The sequence below is a fragment of the Anas acuta genome, chromosome 8 (assembly GCF_963932015.1).
Source record: "Anas acuta chromosome 8, bAnaAcu1.1, whole genome shotgun sequence".
Lineage (NCBI taxonomy): Eukaryota > Metazoa > Chordata > Aves > Anseriformes > Anatidae > Anas > Anas acuta.
In genome coordinates this window covers 22,513,437-22,526,979 of record NC_088986.1, presented here as the reverse complement: position 1 = coordinate 22,526,979, position 13,543 = coordinate 22,513,437, and the positions used below count along the sequence as shown (strand labels likewise).

Sequence of the window (13,543 nt, the reverse complement as noted above, 5' to 3'; positions counted from 1 at the left end):
CCTGAGGCATGGAACAGCTTTCAGCTTGGAAAAAAAAAAAGTAATATAATTCATGATAGAAAATGAACAGTAAAAATATTTTTTCCTCTTATCTGAAACAGCCTGTGGCCTGAAGCGGGACCAGCATTGCTCTGCAGGACACATCACTGGCATTTGGGTGTGCTGATAACCACCCTTGTGTCTTTTTTTCCCCTGGAAACATTTCGGAAGATCACAGCATTGCGAAACAGAGCAGCAGCTCCTGTGGTGGCCTCAGGGCCCACAAGGCACCAACAGGACCAGCCTGCACAGCCAGCACCATCCCCTCAGCTCCCATGGGGTTCATGCTCTCCTTGGCCTCTGGGGAGAGCCCCACGAATGTGTCCAGCCCCAAATCCCTCAGACCAGCCAGCCAAATGGGCTGAGTTCCTTGGGGGTCTTGGAAATATTGGTCCCTAAACTTCGTAATATCTGCAAGGAGAAGGAAGGAGCCCTCAGAGCACCTTGGGGTGCAGGCTGCTGAGACACAGGCTTTGGGGACGGTGACAGAGTTGGTTGTATGCGTTGGGCCAGGAGGCACAGCCCAGGCTGAGCCCAGTGCTCCTCTTCACTGCATACTTCAGGACCACCGCCTTCATGAGCTGCCTGTGCCAAAGCTTAGCTGATTCATGAGAAACCCATCTGTCCTTCCTAAAAATGAGCTATGATATTGCTGAGGCAGCAGAAACGGGAGCTGCTGTCTACTAAATATCGCATGGCCACAGCAGTGGGGGTGCTGGGCTACACAGCCCCAGCTGTGCCTGTCCCCTGGGGAAGCCCACACTCTGCAGCAAAGCCAGATGCTGTTCCAGGAGCTGGTGGGCTGTTTGGGCTAGGGGGCTTTACCCAACATTTTACACCAAAATATTTTTTCCTCTCACCATTTTCATCCGAGTTCCTCCCCCACCTTTGCGCATCTTTCCCCATTGGTGAAGAACATGGATATTCTTCTTTACTTGCTATGGAAATGACTGCCCAAAAGGGGCAATTCAGGCAGGTTTGTTTCGCCCAGAGCACAAGCTTTACACCAAAATGCCTCTTGAACAAGCAAACGTGTTGTCTCTGTCTTTCCACTAGAGAAAGACTGTACAAAAGGAGATTTAAAGACACTGCATCACACTTTGAACACGTTTAGAGGGATAAAATAACCAGCATTACTTACTGGGACCAGCATTTATACTCTTTCATAGCTACTGAAAAAAAAAGTTGAGAACGCTTCAATTCACCAAGCACAGAGGCTGATTTACCAAAGTTTGCTTTTTTTTTTTTTTTTTTTTTTTTACTTTTAAAGGAAACTCTTGACGAATTATCTCGGTAACGAGCCAAGCAGCAGCACACATTTCCCTGCGTGGCCAGCAGGAGAAAGCTTCCTGTGCACAAACCCCACTTGGTGCACCCCCATTGCTCCCCTACCAGTAGAGTACAGCGAGGAGGAGGAGGAGCGGGAGGAAGAGCACCCCCAGCATGGCTGAGATGGGGAAGAGGCTGGGGGCGTCAGGGGCTATGCGCGTCCTCGTGGGCCGCAGCATCCTGTCCCACTGGGTAAGGATGGCTCTCCTGGCCCCGCTCCACCGCCCCGGCCCCGTCAGCCGAAACTGGTAGGGGGTGCAGGGCCCGAAGAAGACCTCCAAGGCCAGCCGCGGGTCCGTCACCAGGAGCTTGAGCACGTTGGGCTTCGCACCGATGGCTGAGGCCAGCTCGTCCATGTAGGTGATATAATCAGTCTGCAGCGTGGTGCTGCTCCCGTACCTTTGGGGGAGAGGGAAAAAGGGTCTGCTTTAGCTTTCCCCCTGTTATTATTATTGATATGACATCTTGTGTCCTCGCTGCGCTGGGGGACCCTGTGGCAGCAGCAAGGGTGGGCAGGGAGCAAACCTGCCGTAAAGTCAGATAAATTCAGTGCAGGGTCAAAATGGTGCAGGGGGTTGGCAGGGATGGCTCCATAGCTGCCATCCTCCATGATGTCAAGGCAAGAGACAAGGAATTTGCTCCCCCACAGAGCCCTGAGAAGGGGGACAAAGGCAGAATCTGTCCCCCAAAAACGTGGAGCGGTGCTGGCTGGGACATGGCCACGCACCACGTGCATCGCTGCCGGTGAAGGGATCTGGCTCTCACCTCAGTGCTGTGCTTTGGAACTTCCTGCCACGTAACTGTTTCTAAAAACAGAAAACATTTCTTGGGCCAGACTCAGCTTTGAGTATGTTCATATTTTCACCACGTTGCTTCACTATAACATGAGATATGCTAAGGAAGGGGAATGCAAGGCATTTCCATGTACTGTATGGAACAAAAAACATCACGGAAGAATGAGGAAGATGTTCTGGTTTTGCTGGGGCCTCACTGAGAAAAGCTATTTCAGACTGATAATGCTCGGTAATGGCAAACCAGCATTTTCAGACAGAAAATTTTGCCATCACAAATTTTCCACCCAAACTTGACCAATTCAGGCCTTCCTGGGGTGGGTGGAAAACTGTGAACCAACACCAGCAAGCTGGCTGGGGCTTCCTGCACTGAAAAAAAAATGGGTTGAGTTATCCAGGACATGAAGGGGGCATTTCAGAAGAGCTTCCTGGCAAGGAGCTGCCTTCCCCTTGCCCTGTTCTCCTCCTCCCCGGGCAGGGAGTCCCACACGCTGCACCTACCACTGGAGCTTCATCCTCATCTTCTCATCTATGTCGTCCATCATCTTGCTGACGGGCGGGAGGGTGCACTGACCTGGGGAGAACAGGAATAGCATTAGCAAAGGGAGGTGATGCCCAGAGATCCTTCCTAAAGCAGGTAGGGTCTGTAGGGATCAAATGAGTCCTTGGGTGCTTCTCTTCCCTTTGGAATCAAGGTCTGGGCTTTGGTCGTACTTGGACATCGGAGATGTGACAAAATTTGCCACCCTGTCCCTTAGGGTGCATGGTGATGCCCAAGTAGTTGTCCCACCCCAGGGACCTCATTGCAATCTGCAGTGGGATGACAAGTCACCCATTGCCACGTTGTGAGGTGCCAAATCCACGTTCTTCAGCTCTCAGGCACTGCCCTCATTTTTTTGTTTTAATCTGTACATCACTGCTGGGAAACGTGAGTTCCCATTAGGGAAAAACAGGCCTTACTTAGCCCATGCACCCACCCTGGAACACCTTGATCGTCCAGCGGCACTGGAGGTCCGCTGTCGGGATGGCAGACCCATAGGACTGGACCAGCCCGATGACTGCCATGGTTGGCTTCTCCAGGTGAGGGGGGAGGATGCTCTTGTAGAGAGTGACCTCGTTGTTCCTGCTCTTGATGATGGATTCATCCTCCATGAACGGGTAGGTGTAAGTGTAACCCGTGGCAAAGACAACCACATCCACGTCATCCTGCACGGTCCCGTCTTTGAACACCACGGACGTTTCTCTGAATTCCTTCACATCTGGCTTGATCAACACCACGCCACAGGTGATGCGGCTCAGGAGGTCGTCGTTGAGCACCGGCTCCTTGCGGGATGTTCTGCAAGGGGAAAGCCCAAGGAGGCTCCTGCTGCTGGCCCTGGGCAGGCACGGCCCAGCCCCACCTGGGACCGGCACCTCTGGTGGCTTTGGGAACGGATGGCCTCACGCTTACCTGTTGACTGGCATGAGGCCAAAATTCTCGTGCTTTACGAGCTGGTTCATGCCCCTCACGTACAGCCAGTCGTTGACTGACTTGGGGAGGATGCTGTCCAGCCACGTCCGAAAGCGGGTGATGATCACCATGTCCCAGGGGTAGCCGTGGTCACAGATGCGGCCCAACACCCAGGACCCACTTCGTGAGCTCAGGTAAACCTGGGGGGCAGCCGGGCAGGGGTGAGGCACCCCCGTGATGGCCACCAGCCCTGACCAGCCCTGGTGCAGGTCCCCGTACCTGTGAGGCCACGGTGCTGAGCTCCACGGCAATGTCACAGCCGGAGTTGCCCAAGCCGACCACCAGCACCTTCTTCCCTCTGAACTTCTCTGGCTCCTTGTACTCCCGGCTGTGCAAGTAGCAGCCTTTAAACTTCTCTATACCTGGAGGGGCAGGAGACAGAAAGGGATGAAAATGGAAAAAAAGAGCAGTTGTGCTGGCCTTGGCATCCCCCATTCCTGCAGGTGGTGCTGGAGCATCTGTCTCAGCATTGCTCACAGTAGCAGGTATCACCAGCACATGGAGGGATGCTGCAAGCCTCTAATGGGACAGGGTTTTTTTCTCTGCATTCATTCAGAGTTTAAGCAGAGAGGAGCCTGAGCAGGCAAGAACAGGACACCTTGGTGTGGTATTTGTGTACCCCAAAAGCTACAAGTACAGCCCCATCAACATGCTGAGACACCAGAACAGCCAACGTCATCCCCTTGGTATGCCCTCACATCACTAAGTGACAGGGAAGCAACTTTAATTTCTAAACCAAAAGGTTACAAAGGACCTGAGGGGAGTTCTCCTGACCAGCTCATAACCCAGGCCCTCACCTTCTCCAAACAGACCCCCAGCACCAACTATTCCTCACTATTGAGAATTTTTCTCAATGATGTGCCTGTAAACACAGGTATGGTAAAATGTGCACAATTTTTGTATAAGAAACTATGGAAAAATGCCAAAAGAAGAGTTTTATGAAACCCTTTAGTGAAGAAGCTTCTGTTAAAGGAAACACTCAAATCATTTTTTCCAGGAAAGACTAGCATCACCTCCAGTAAAAGCGTCCCTGCCTTGTCACAGTTTGTATACTGAGTCTTTTTTCTTAAAAAACAGGTTTTGCTTTCCTGAACAGAGCCCACCGTCAAAAGCACTCCCAAGGAAAACACTCTTTTTAGTGCTGGAAAGGCATTTTTTGCGGGGAAGAAACACTTGAACAGAAGGTGTGTGCCTGTCTGCATGGTGGTGGATGAATTGCAGACCTGCAACTTACCTGGGAAGTGGTCTAGGGGGAGGTTTGGGTAGATGTGATGCCCAGAGCAAACCATCACAGCGTCAAAAACAGCTGTCTCTTCCTTCCCATCTCTCTGTGTAACCACCTCCCACTGCCCCGTAGCACAAAAGTCAGGGCGCTTCCTTATGTTGGTGACCACGGTCTTACAGGAAAGAGAGACAGAAAGAGGTTTGGGAAGTCAGTGCTCCAGGGGACCCATCTGCAGCCAGGTGGGTGTTCTCACCCCCAGACTCAAATGCCAAATATTTTTTCCGGCTGGTTATCTGACCCCACCCAACCAAAAAGCTGGCAAGACCCGCTTGCACAAAACCCACATTTTTTTTCCCCTGGGTGTTATCCCAAAGGATTTTCTCCAAGGCACCTACCTTGAAGCGGATGTGCCGCAGCAGGTCAAAGTGCTTGGCGTAGTCGCGGATGTACTGCTGGAGCCGGGCGTTGTGCATGTAGTTGGGATGGTCCTCAGGGAAGGGGAAGTCGGGGTAGCACATCATCTCCTTGCACGAGTTGGTGAAGACGGTGCGGTAGATGCTTGCCCTGCCTTCCTCCACATGCTCCTGGAGGAGTACATGAGTAGACGGCTGTGGTTAGAGGGGATGAAGGGACGTGTGCTGCCCCAGGGGGTGTCCTCCGCTCCTCAAAACCCAGATCTCCAGCTCTGGGTGAGCAGCACAGCTTGGGGAGCCAGCCATGGGCACCCTGGAAAGCCATAAGCCAAGTGTAGGAAACACTAAGCCAACCTGGAGATGATTTTATCCAGGACTTCTAGGAGAATCTCAGAGCTTTGGAGGCCTGAACCACAATGTTTGGCTCTCGGAATGAGGGAGGTTTTCCCCTGCTATCCCCTTGCTGCCTGGCCAAGTAAGCCCCAGCCCTGCTCTCCAGCTCAACCTCACCCACTGAGCCCAGAACCGAGGGCACTGAGCACCCCAGAGGGTCTGCAGCCCTTTGCTTACCTTCCTCGTTTGCTCGCAGGCTTTGTGGGCTCATTCCAAAGAGCCACACACATCCCCATAATAACCTCAGATTCCCCTTTTTAGCATATTTTCTTCCGCTTTTACCTCGCAGAAACATGAGTTATGATGTTGTCTGTACTTAACCTTGGGCACATGCTGTTTGAAAGCTGAAGCATCTCTCCTCAGAAACATCACTCGCAGAGCTCAAAGTGATTTTTCTCTCTGCTTGGCTGGAGCACACAGGGAATATCACAGGCTTATTGCTCTGCTGCTCAATTAACAAAATCCAGGCACCGTCCGCAGCAAAGATAAATACTTTGTCTGTGAAACTGCCCTAAATCCGCTCTCCAAGTCTCTGGTCCAACAGGCCACGAGCTTCTGACATAGCAAGGGTCAGATCCCCGCCAAAACCGCAGATTCCCACATGTACAAGATCGCACAGTGCTCTTGTTTGGATGCCCCAGGGTTCAAAGCTGCTATCCTAATGCTATTGGCATTTCTGGCTGGGATTTATGCCCCTCAGGACAAGGCTTTGCCCAGGTGGTACTGGGGGATGGACACACACCTGCAGAGAGGACAAATTTTGGGCTGCACCACCTCTCTGTGGACTCACCCACCTGGGAGGCAGAATCCAGCAGATGTGCAAGATTTCCTCGTCATTATCAAGCCAAAAGGGCAATAAATAAAGCAACATTTCACTCACACAAAACTGCCACGAAATGGACCTTTTTTTTCAGTTAAAAGCAGCTTAAAAATATCCAAAGAAGACTGAAGAACAAGAAGTAATTTACATCAAATAAATAAATAAATAAAACCTAAGTGTTTTATTTTCATCTTGTCAAATTAAGAGTCTCACCGGGGGTTTTGGTTTGCCAGCTTTCCTCGGAATGAGCAAGCAGATGAATGATTTGCTGAACCTGCTTGGTCCAGTGATTTTCCATCCCCAAAACATTCCGGGTTAAAAATTAATCCGACTCTTGCAGATACCACCAGGCTGGGGCCAGAGAGACACCCCAAAGCCATCAGGTGCAGTAACCAAATCACCCCCAAGAGCACATACGTGTCCGAAAGGGCCAGGTAGGAGGGCTTGCCTCACCCCAGGCACTTAGGAGCTGGTTAGACCTGCGTTTAGGAGCCAGGGAAAGAAGAAGCTCTGGGGAGTGGGCGCAGGACTAGGTTTAGCATCCCCACTGAGCTCCGGAAAGCAGAGGTCAGGCATGACAGCTACAGGCTTTGTGCTTTGATCCGAGTCAAACATTTTGCATCACCCAGCACAAACTTTGTCCTCACCTCCTCCCCCAGGCTTCAACCTGCCCAGCTCCTTCCCCCGAGCTGCTCCTGAAGCCACCATCCCCACCCCAAACCCTCTTTTAGCCCCACGAGGCCACGCGGCCCGAGCCTCTCTCACCGTGTAGCGCCACAGCCCGCCGATGTCCTCGCTCCTCTCGAAGCAGGTGGGCTCCAGCCCCTCTTCCAGGCAGCACTTGGTGGCCGCCAGCCCACTGACACCCGCGCCCACCACGGCCACGCGCCGCACCATGGTGTCCTGTGGTGGGGAGAGCGGCTGTCACGGCTGCCCCGCTCCCTCCACGTCCCGTGAGGTTTTCCATCCATCCTTGCTTACCTGTGCACCCCTCGGGGAGGCGAGAGCCGTGAGCTGAGGCTGTGGGAGGAGAGGAGCTGGGGCTCGAGAGGAGGTTCCTGCAAAGAGCCAAGCTTTTATACAGCGCTGCTGGGGAGGCAGGGCCAGAGCCCGGCCTCTCTTTGGACGAGCGGCTCGCGCTGCGTGGACTTTAGCAACCCCCGAGCTGTAACTTGAGGAGGAGCTGTGGGCTCAGAGCTTTGAAATTAGGAAATCAAGCCCCGGACTGAAATGGTTTCCAAGATAGAGGTCACCAGGCGGCTGCTTCCAGCATCTCCAAAGGCACCTCTGCAAAGCGGCACGGCGATGGCCGAGTGGTTCAGAGCAGCCGATGGAAATGGGGGCCTCTCGCCCACAGGGGCCACCGAGGAGACTGTCTGGGGAGGCTCATCCTCAGCCAGCGAGGAACTGGAGGAATAAGTAGTCCATTAACGATGTGTGGGCAGAGTAGAGGCGACTGTAGGAGCAGCAGACCATCAGGGAAAGCTGTGGTTTGTATCCTGCCTTCTCCCCTCGCCGCCACGGTCTCCGCAAGCATTGCCAGAGCCAAGCAGCTCCCAGCCACGTCACACAACAGTCCAGGTTCCCCAAGCACGGGACTTTCAGCAAGTAACTCACCGTCTGGGCTTCTTTTCTCTAAGTTCACATGGATTTTCCCTGGACCACATTTCCATGTTGCCTCAGATCCCTAGTTCTAATAAATGGGGCAAATGTGCCTCCGAGGACGTCTGTGGGAAAGGACAAAACACAGGCAAGCGTGGAGGAGTGTGCTTGCAAGCCCAAATCCAGCTCCGCACTCTCCAGCGATGCTTAATTCATTGTGTGAGCCCATCCATCAAGTCCTGGCCTCCGGAGGGGCCGGAGGGAGAACAGCTCAGCTGGTGAGTGCACGCGCTGGGAAGCCCACGGGCTGCTGCTGCCTGAGCCTCCAAAGCTGTCGAAGCTGGACACTTCATTCATCCTAAATGGACTTCAAATAAAACAAAATGGAGAACGCCAGAAAAAAATGATTGAGCAACTGACCAGAAGAAGAAATTGTTCGTTTTTCCACTATCTAGCAAATTGGTTCGGGTTTCCAAAAGAGGAGTTTTGGAGTCACGATTAAGTGGACTTAATGCAAATAAGCTGCCGAGCTGGTCTTATGGATTCCCAGCCCCGAGGAGAGGTGGATCTCTGTGACTCCTGCAGGACCCAACCTGGAGGAGGAGGACTTCTGCCCATGAAAATGTTTGTTAGAAAATGACACACAGGGGATGACAGTGCCTGCTCCGTGTCCTGGCACTGGTACAGGAGACAACACTAAGGCAGAGGGAAGGGAATAAAGGTGCCCACCCTCTCAGCTCATCATTTTCCAGCTGCTCTTTTCCCCCAAAATAAAAGATTTTGGATGTTTTCCTCCATTTTTCCTCTCTAGAAGGAGAAAAGAAAGGGATGGAAAAGGCTGCAGGTGCGGAAAGGCAGAGAAAGAGAGAGAAGTTAGGGTGTGCAAAAATCTGCAAAAAAATATAATTAAAAAAATTAACATTTCTAATGTCCCTCTGCCCAACAGCTGCAGACTCCTGTTGGACTTTATATCATGCACCACAGGAAAGACGTGGCAGAAGGCAGCTCTCAGTCTCCAGAAGAGCAATAACAAGGTAAAGGCAGTCCCACCTCCAAAAACCTCCTTTTCCAGCCCAAAGCTTCCTTTCAGCAGCTGAGGCTGGAGGTGGCTTCGAGCACAACTATGGAGGGGACATCTCACAGGGACACAGCTCATTTTGCCTTTGTGCAAAAAGCTGGACCCACAGAGAGGAGAACATCGTCTGAGGGACAGGTCATGAAGGGCAGGATGCCCACGGGGAGCACAAACCCCCGAGCTGCAGACAGGCTCCTGGTTCTCCTCGTAGCACGAGATGAACAAAATTTCCTTGGGGCACCGTGACCTCACCGGGTCCCAGGGGCCAGCAGCCATCCCCCTTTGAAGCACAGCTCCATTGTTCACCCATCTTTGAAGTGCCAAATGGGAAACATCCCGCAGGCTGGCGGGGCCCTGCACACCAGGGACAATAAATCAGCAGCTGTAGGGCAGGAATGAGGAGCGCCCACCTCCCTTCTGCACCCCGCTAACTGCAGCCGAGCGCTTCCCAGGCAGATCCCTCATTTGTTTTGAGTGTGGTTAAAGATGCATTTTTCATTTCATTTTCTGCACCGCTCCCCAGTTTCGGTTGCAGGCAAAATCCTTCCAGGAAAGGGCTGCAAGAGGATTCCCATCAGGTTTGGGCTGATGGATGGAGCAAGCCAAGGCGTCTCTGCTCTTCTTAACCCTCCTCACTCAGCCCTGAGCTGGGGCAGCTCCTCTCCAGAAGCCCCCAGATCCTTTCATCTCTTCTCTGAGTGCAATAAAACCATTCCAGACAGGGCTAAACCCACCAAAAAGCCCAGAAAATTGCTCTCAGGTGTAGCAACTGCAACAGGAAAAATCTCACTGTTTGTCTTGAAGACACCTCTCAATGGTAAAAGCTCTCCTCTGAACACCACCGCTACCAAGTCTTGGTGCTGGCTCTCCTGTAGACCTCCAGTCCATCTCCTCACCTTCTCCAGAAGGAAAAACGCCAGGAGAAGCTGCACTGGCCTCACTGCCACCGTCTCACCTCCACCATAGCTGCTGGAGGCTGCCCAGCTTGGGGCCATGGTGTAGGTGCTCAGAGGCACCTGGCTCTGGGGAATTACACAGGATTGTCCTTTTCTTGTGCAATCACCTGGCAAAAATGGGCTCAAGTGTTTACCTGGCTCCTGCACCGCTCTAAGCCTTACACAACCTGGCTGGAGGAGTGGAGGTCCCCAAGGACACGCGCATCCAATGCCTTTGCTAACCACAGGGGTAATGCCCTGCTCGCACCGGTGACCGCAGGGGACTGGCACTGCTGCAGATCTGCAGGGGCCAGAGGCACCACGGGCATGGACAACCCACAGGTTTATTGCCACGTGTGGGAATCGTCCCAAGTATTACTGCTCCCTTACGGATGCCCTCAAGAAGTCCCCTTCCTCCTGGCTGTGTCCCCTACCCCTGCTCTGCCTGGGCTTCACCAGGGATCCCTCCAGGGCTGTCCCCCATCACATCCATACCAGCCTTGCTTGAAGCACCAAGGCGAGGTGAGTTCCCAGGCTGGGACTGGAAGATTTGAGCTGTTCTGCTTGCCCCCAGCTTCACTTTGCCAGGAAGGAACAAACCCAGCCCTCACGCAGGGAACCAGACACCAGAGGCTTAAGTCTCAGCACAGAACGGCTCCAGGGAGCTTTGTGACCACACCTTCCTGGAACAGGCTTGGTGGAGTTATCAGGCACATAATTCCTGCTAACGAACCCTTTGTTCCCTTTTGTCCTCGGGAGATGCATACCTGCACAGAAGGCATCTGGTTTAACCCCACTGGAGCAGTGACCATCCCCACAGAAAAACAAAAATGAAAGAAAACAACAAAACAAAACAAACAACAGGCTCTTGCCCTCACCTTTTCTGCCCCAGCAGCACGGATGAGATGAGCTTCAAGTTGCCATCCATGGGTTGAACCCCAGCATTTTGCTCAGGTGCCTTGCAGAAAGGCAAGGGTCTCCTCCTCGCTGCCTTGGTGGAGGCTTTCAGTGCGATGAAGTCTGCCAAAAGCTGCTCCCCAGCAGCAAGGAATCCCACTGTCTCATTATGGCTTTCGGGCTGCTAATTGCCAGTTTCAAGAAACCCATCCCAAGAAGACAATGTCCCTCTTTCCTCTCTGAAGGACGGCTCCAGCCCCGAGGATGTACCCAGGGGATGGTTTCTGGGTGCAGCAGCCCATGTCCACAGCACTGAGCAGGGGATTTTTCCTGGATTCTCCTCCCCGTGCACAAATTTGTTCCAAGAGTCATTCATGGAGGATGCCACAAACCCTCCTGGAGGCATCCAGCTTGCAGCATCAGTGTGGTGGGAAGATCAGAGGGGTGCTGAGACAGAGACCCCGGGGGCTTTCTCCTTTCCTGGAGGGTTTGGGGTGTGCTTTGGGATCACTTCCCGGTTCCTCCCTCCCTAGGGAGGGACTGAGTTCACTACCATTGCTGGGAGGACACAGCCTTGCCCACTCAAAGGGTTCAAGGCCCACACAGCTGGCACGACATTAAAAAAACCTCCAGAACCGAGAAATTTGGGGTCACTAGGACGCTTCAGACCTCATTTTCTGGAGCTGCTCCACATTTCCCGTGGCTCGTTGCCTTCCTCTCCCCAGGGACATGCAATGGGAAGAAGCTCCTTCCCCTGAGGTCTCATCATCAAGCACCACCAGGAGATGAGCACCTCCCTGGTGCAAACAGGCTGAGAGGCTTCACAGTCTCACCTGTGGTCCCTCCAACAGGCACTTAGTGCTCCGTTTGCACGTGATTTTGAGCCAAAAGGGAGGCGAGAGCCTCAAGCTATGAAAAACAACCCCAGGGAGAGATGGCCCCACTCTTCTAGCAAGGCTTCAGGTGCCAAGATGTTAAAAGAAATAAGAGCTTCCTTCAAAATGGAGGTTTCTAGCCTTTATGCCTGGATAAAGGATAAAAGGATTAAAAAAATAATAGGAGAAACTCTGAATGAAGGATAAACTGGAGAGCTCACAGGGCCAGCTTCTGGGGGTGCAGGGAGGTCAGGACCAGCAAGGTGACACCCACCTGCCTTTGGTGTGCCAATCCACCCAGAGAAAGAACGAGCAAAAGCCACAAAAGCTCACTTTATGCCCTGGTTTTCACATCCACATTTACGCTGCAGCTGTCTCTGCCCTTTCGGGATGCTGCTCCCGGGAAGCCAGCCTGAAGGAGCTGCCCCAACCTGAATTTTGTTTGCCCTGTAGATTATTTTCTCCAAGCTGTATCTGGTTACGTGCCCTTAGAATCTGGGATTAGTCTTACTTTTTGTCACCTATCACATATTCAGGATCAACATCCTTACCACTAAAATGTCTTTACACCCTCATTGTTTATCCTGCTTACCTTTGCACGTACAACCCGATTACATTTCCCATGCCCTGTTCTTGGACAGCCCTAGCAGGCAGGCCAGTTTGGAAGCAAAACCACCAAATTCTTCATGGTTCCAAGTGAAAGGCTTGGAGCAGCAGTGGGTACGACGTACCCCCCTTGTTCTTCAAGACCCATGTACCATCAATGGGGCTGTTCCCTCACGCCTTGTTGCTCTAGTAGGGTCAGGCCAAGGGGCAATGCTGCTGGTGAAGCCCATCCCAAATTCCAGGCAGGACAGACTGATTTCCCTCCATGCCAGTGCCTTTTCCCACTGTCTTCTTGCCATCACCCTCCCTGCTGTGTAAAGCTTGTGGACACAACCAGTCCTGGCCCTTTTGCTGTAGGGATATTGCTAAATCATGTTATTCTTGCTGTCACACTAGAAAAAAATTATCCACTTCAGTACAACCATTAACCATAATTAGTGCTCCATTGCACAGAATCTGGAGCAGGGGGATCGGATCATCTGCTACCAGCCAATAAATCTCTCCAAGAGCACAGGGAGCAGACAGCAAAGCGAGCAATCACTCACTTCTGCTCCTGTAACCACTTTTAATTGCCCCATTGAACAAGTATGTGAAGAACATTTTTTCCATTTTTTTTCCCCATTTTTCGCCACCAGCTCCCGCCTTGGTTTCTGTGTGTGGTCAGCAGCTCCTGCCCTTGGGTTCTCCCAGCCATAAGAAGCTGGCCCTATACAATCACCGACTCCTCAGTGGCCAACCAAAAAAATAAAATAAAATCCCAAATCCCCTCATAAAGCCTTTCATAACGCTGCAAGGCGCTGGTTCTGGTGCTTGCACCGAGTGCCCTGCTCCACTGCAAAGCCTGCTGCTCCTTGGGAGCAACATGCATTTGGGTTAAGGGATCACTTAAGGTACTTGTAGGATTTTTAAGCTGACTCTGGAGATCCCTACCAGTGGTGCAGAACTTGCCTCGGAGGCTCACAGAGCTCCTGCAGGGCTGAGGGCGTTCAGGCTCAGCCAGGACAGCGCTGGAGCACACCACCAGTCAGCCTGA

The 13,543-nt window shown here is 52.5% G+C and overlaps 1 protein-coding gene across 2 annotated transcripts; it reads right to left on the bottom strand.

The window, feature by feature from the left end:
- Positions 1-1,270: 1,270 nt before the first annotated feature.
- Positions 1,271-7,658, bottom strand: LOC137860371 (flavin-containing monooxygenase 3-like). Of its 2 annotated transcripts, none has more exons than XM_068690554.1 (9): positions 7,502-7,658; positions 7,286-7,423; positions 5,290-5,478; positions 4,904-5,066; positions 3,889-4,031; positions 3,610-3,809; positions 3,137-3,495; positions 2,661-2,733; positions 1,271-1,767 (listed from the first exon to the last, which is right to left on the bottom strand). In XM_068690554.1, exons 2-9 carry the CDS (start codon positions 7,415-7,417, stop codon positions 1,428-1,430), a joined length of 1,599 nt encoding a protein of 532 aa, XP_068546655.1. In that variant the 5' UTR covers positions 7,418-7,423; positions 7,502-7,658; the 3' UTR covers positions 1,271-1,427. The 2 variants fall into 2 exon arrangements, with proteins under 2 accessions (XP_068546655.1, XP_068546656.1); XM_068690555.1 differs by having other exon boundaries at positions 7,286-7,441; positions 7,502-7,652.
- Positions 7,659-13,543: the final 5,885 nt, after the last annotated feature.

Excerpts from the sequence above, each read along its gene's own strand:
- LOC137860371 (XM_068690554.1), bottom strand. The coding sequence starts at position 7,417 with ATGGTGCGGCGCGTGGCCGTGGTGGGCGCGGGTGTCAGTGGGCTGGCG. Across the intron at positions 3,496-3,609 it reads GGCCTCATGCCAGTCAACAG|AACATCCCGCAAGGAGCCGG; the intron begins GTAAGCGTGAGG and ends TTCCCCTTGCAG. Across the intron at positions 1,768-2,660 it reads ATGAGGATGAAGCTCCAGTG|GTACGGGAGCAGCACCACGC; the intron begins GTAGGTGCAGCG and ends TCTCCCCCAAAG.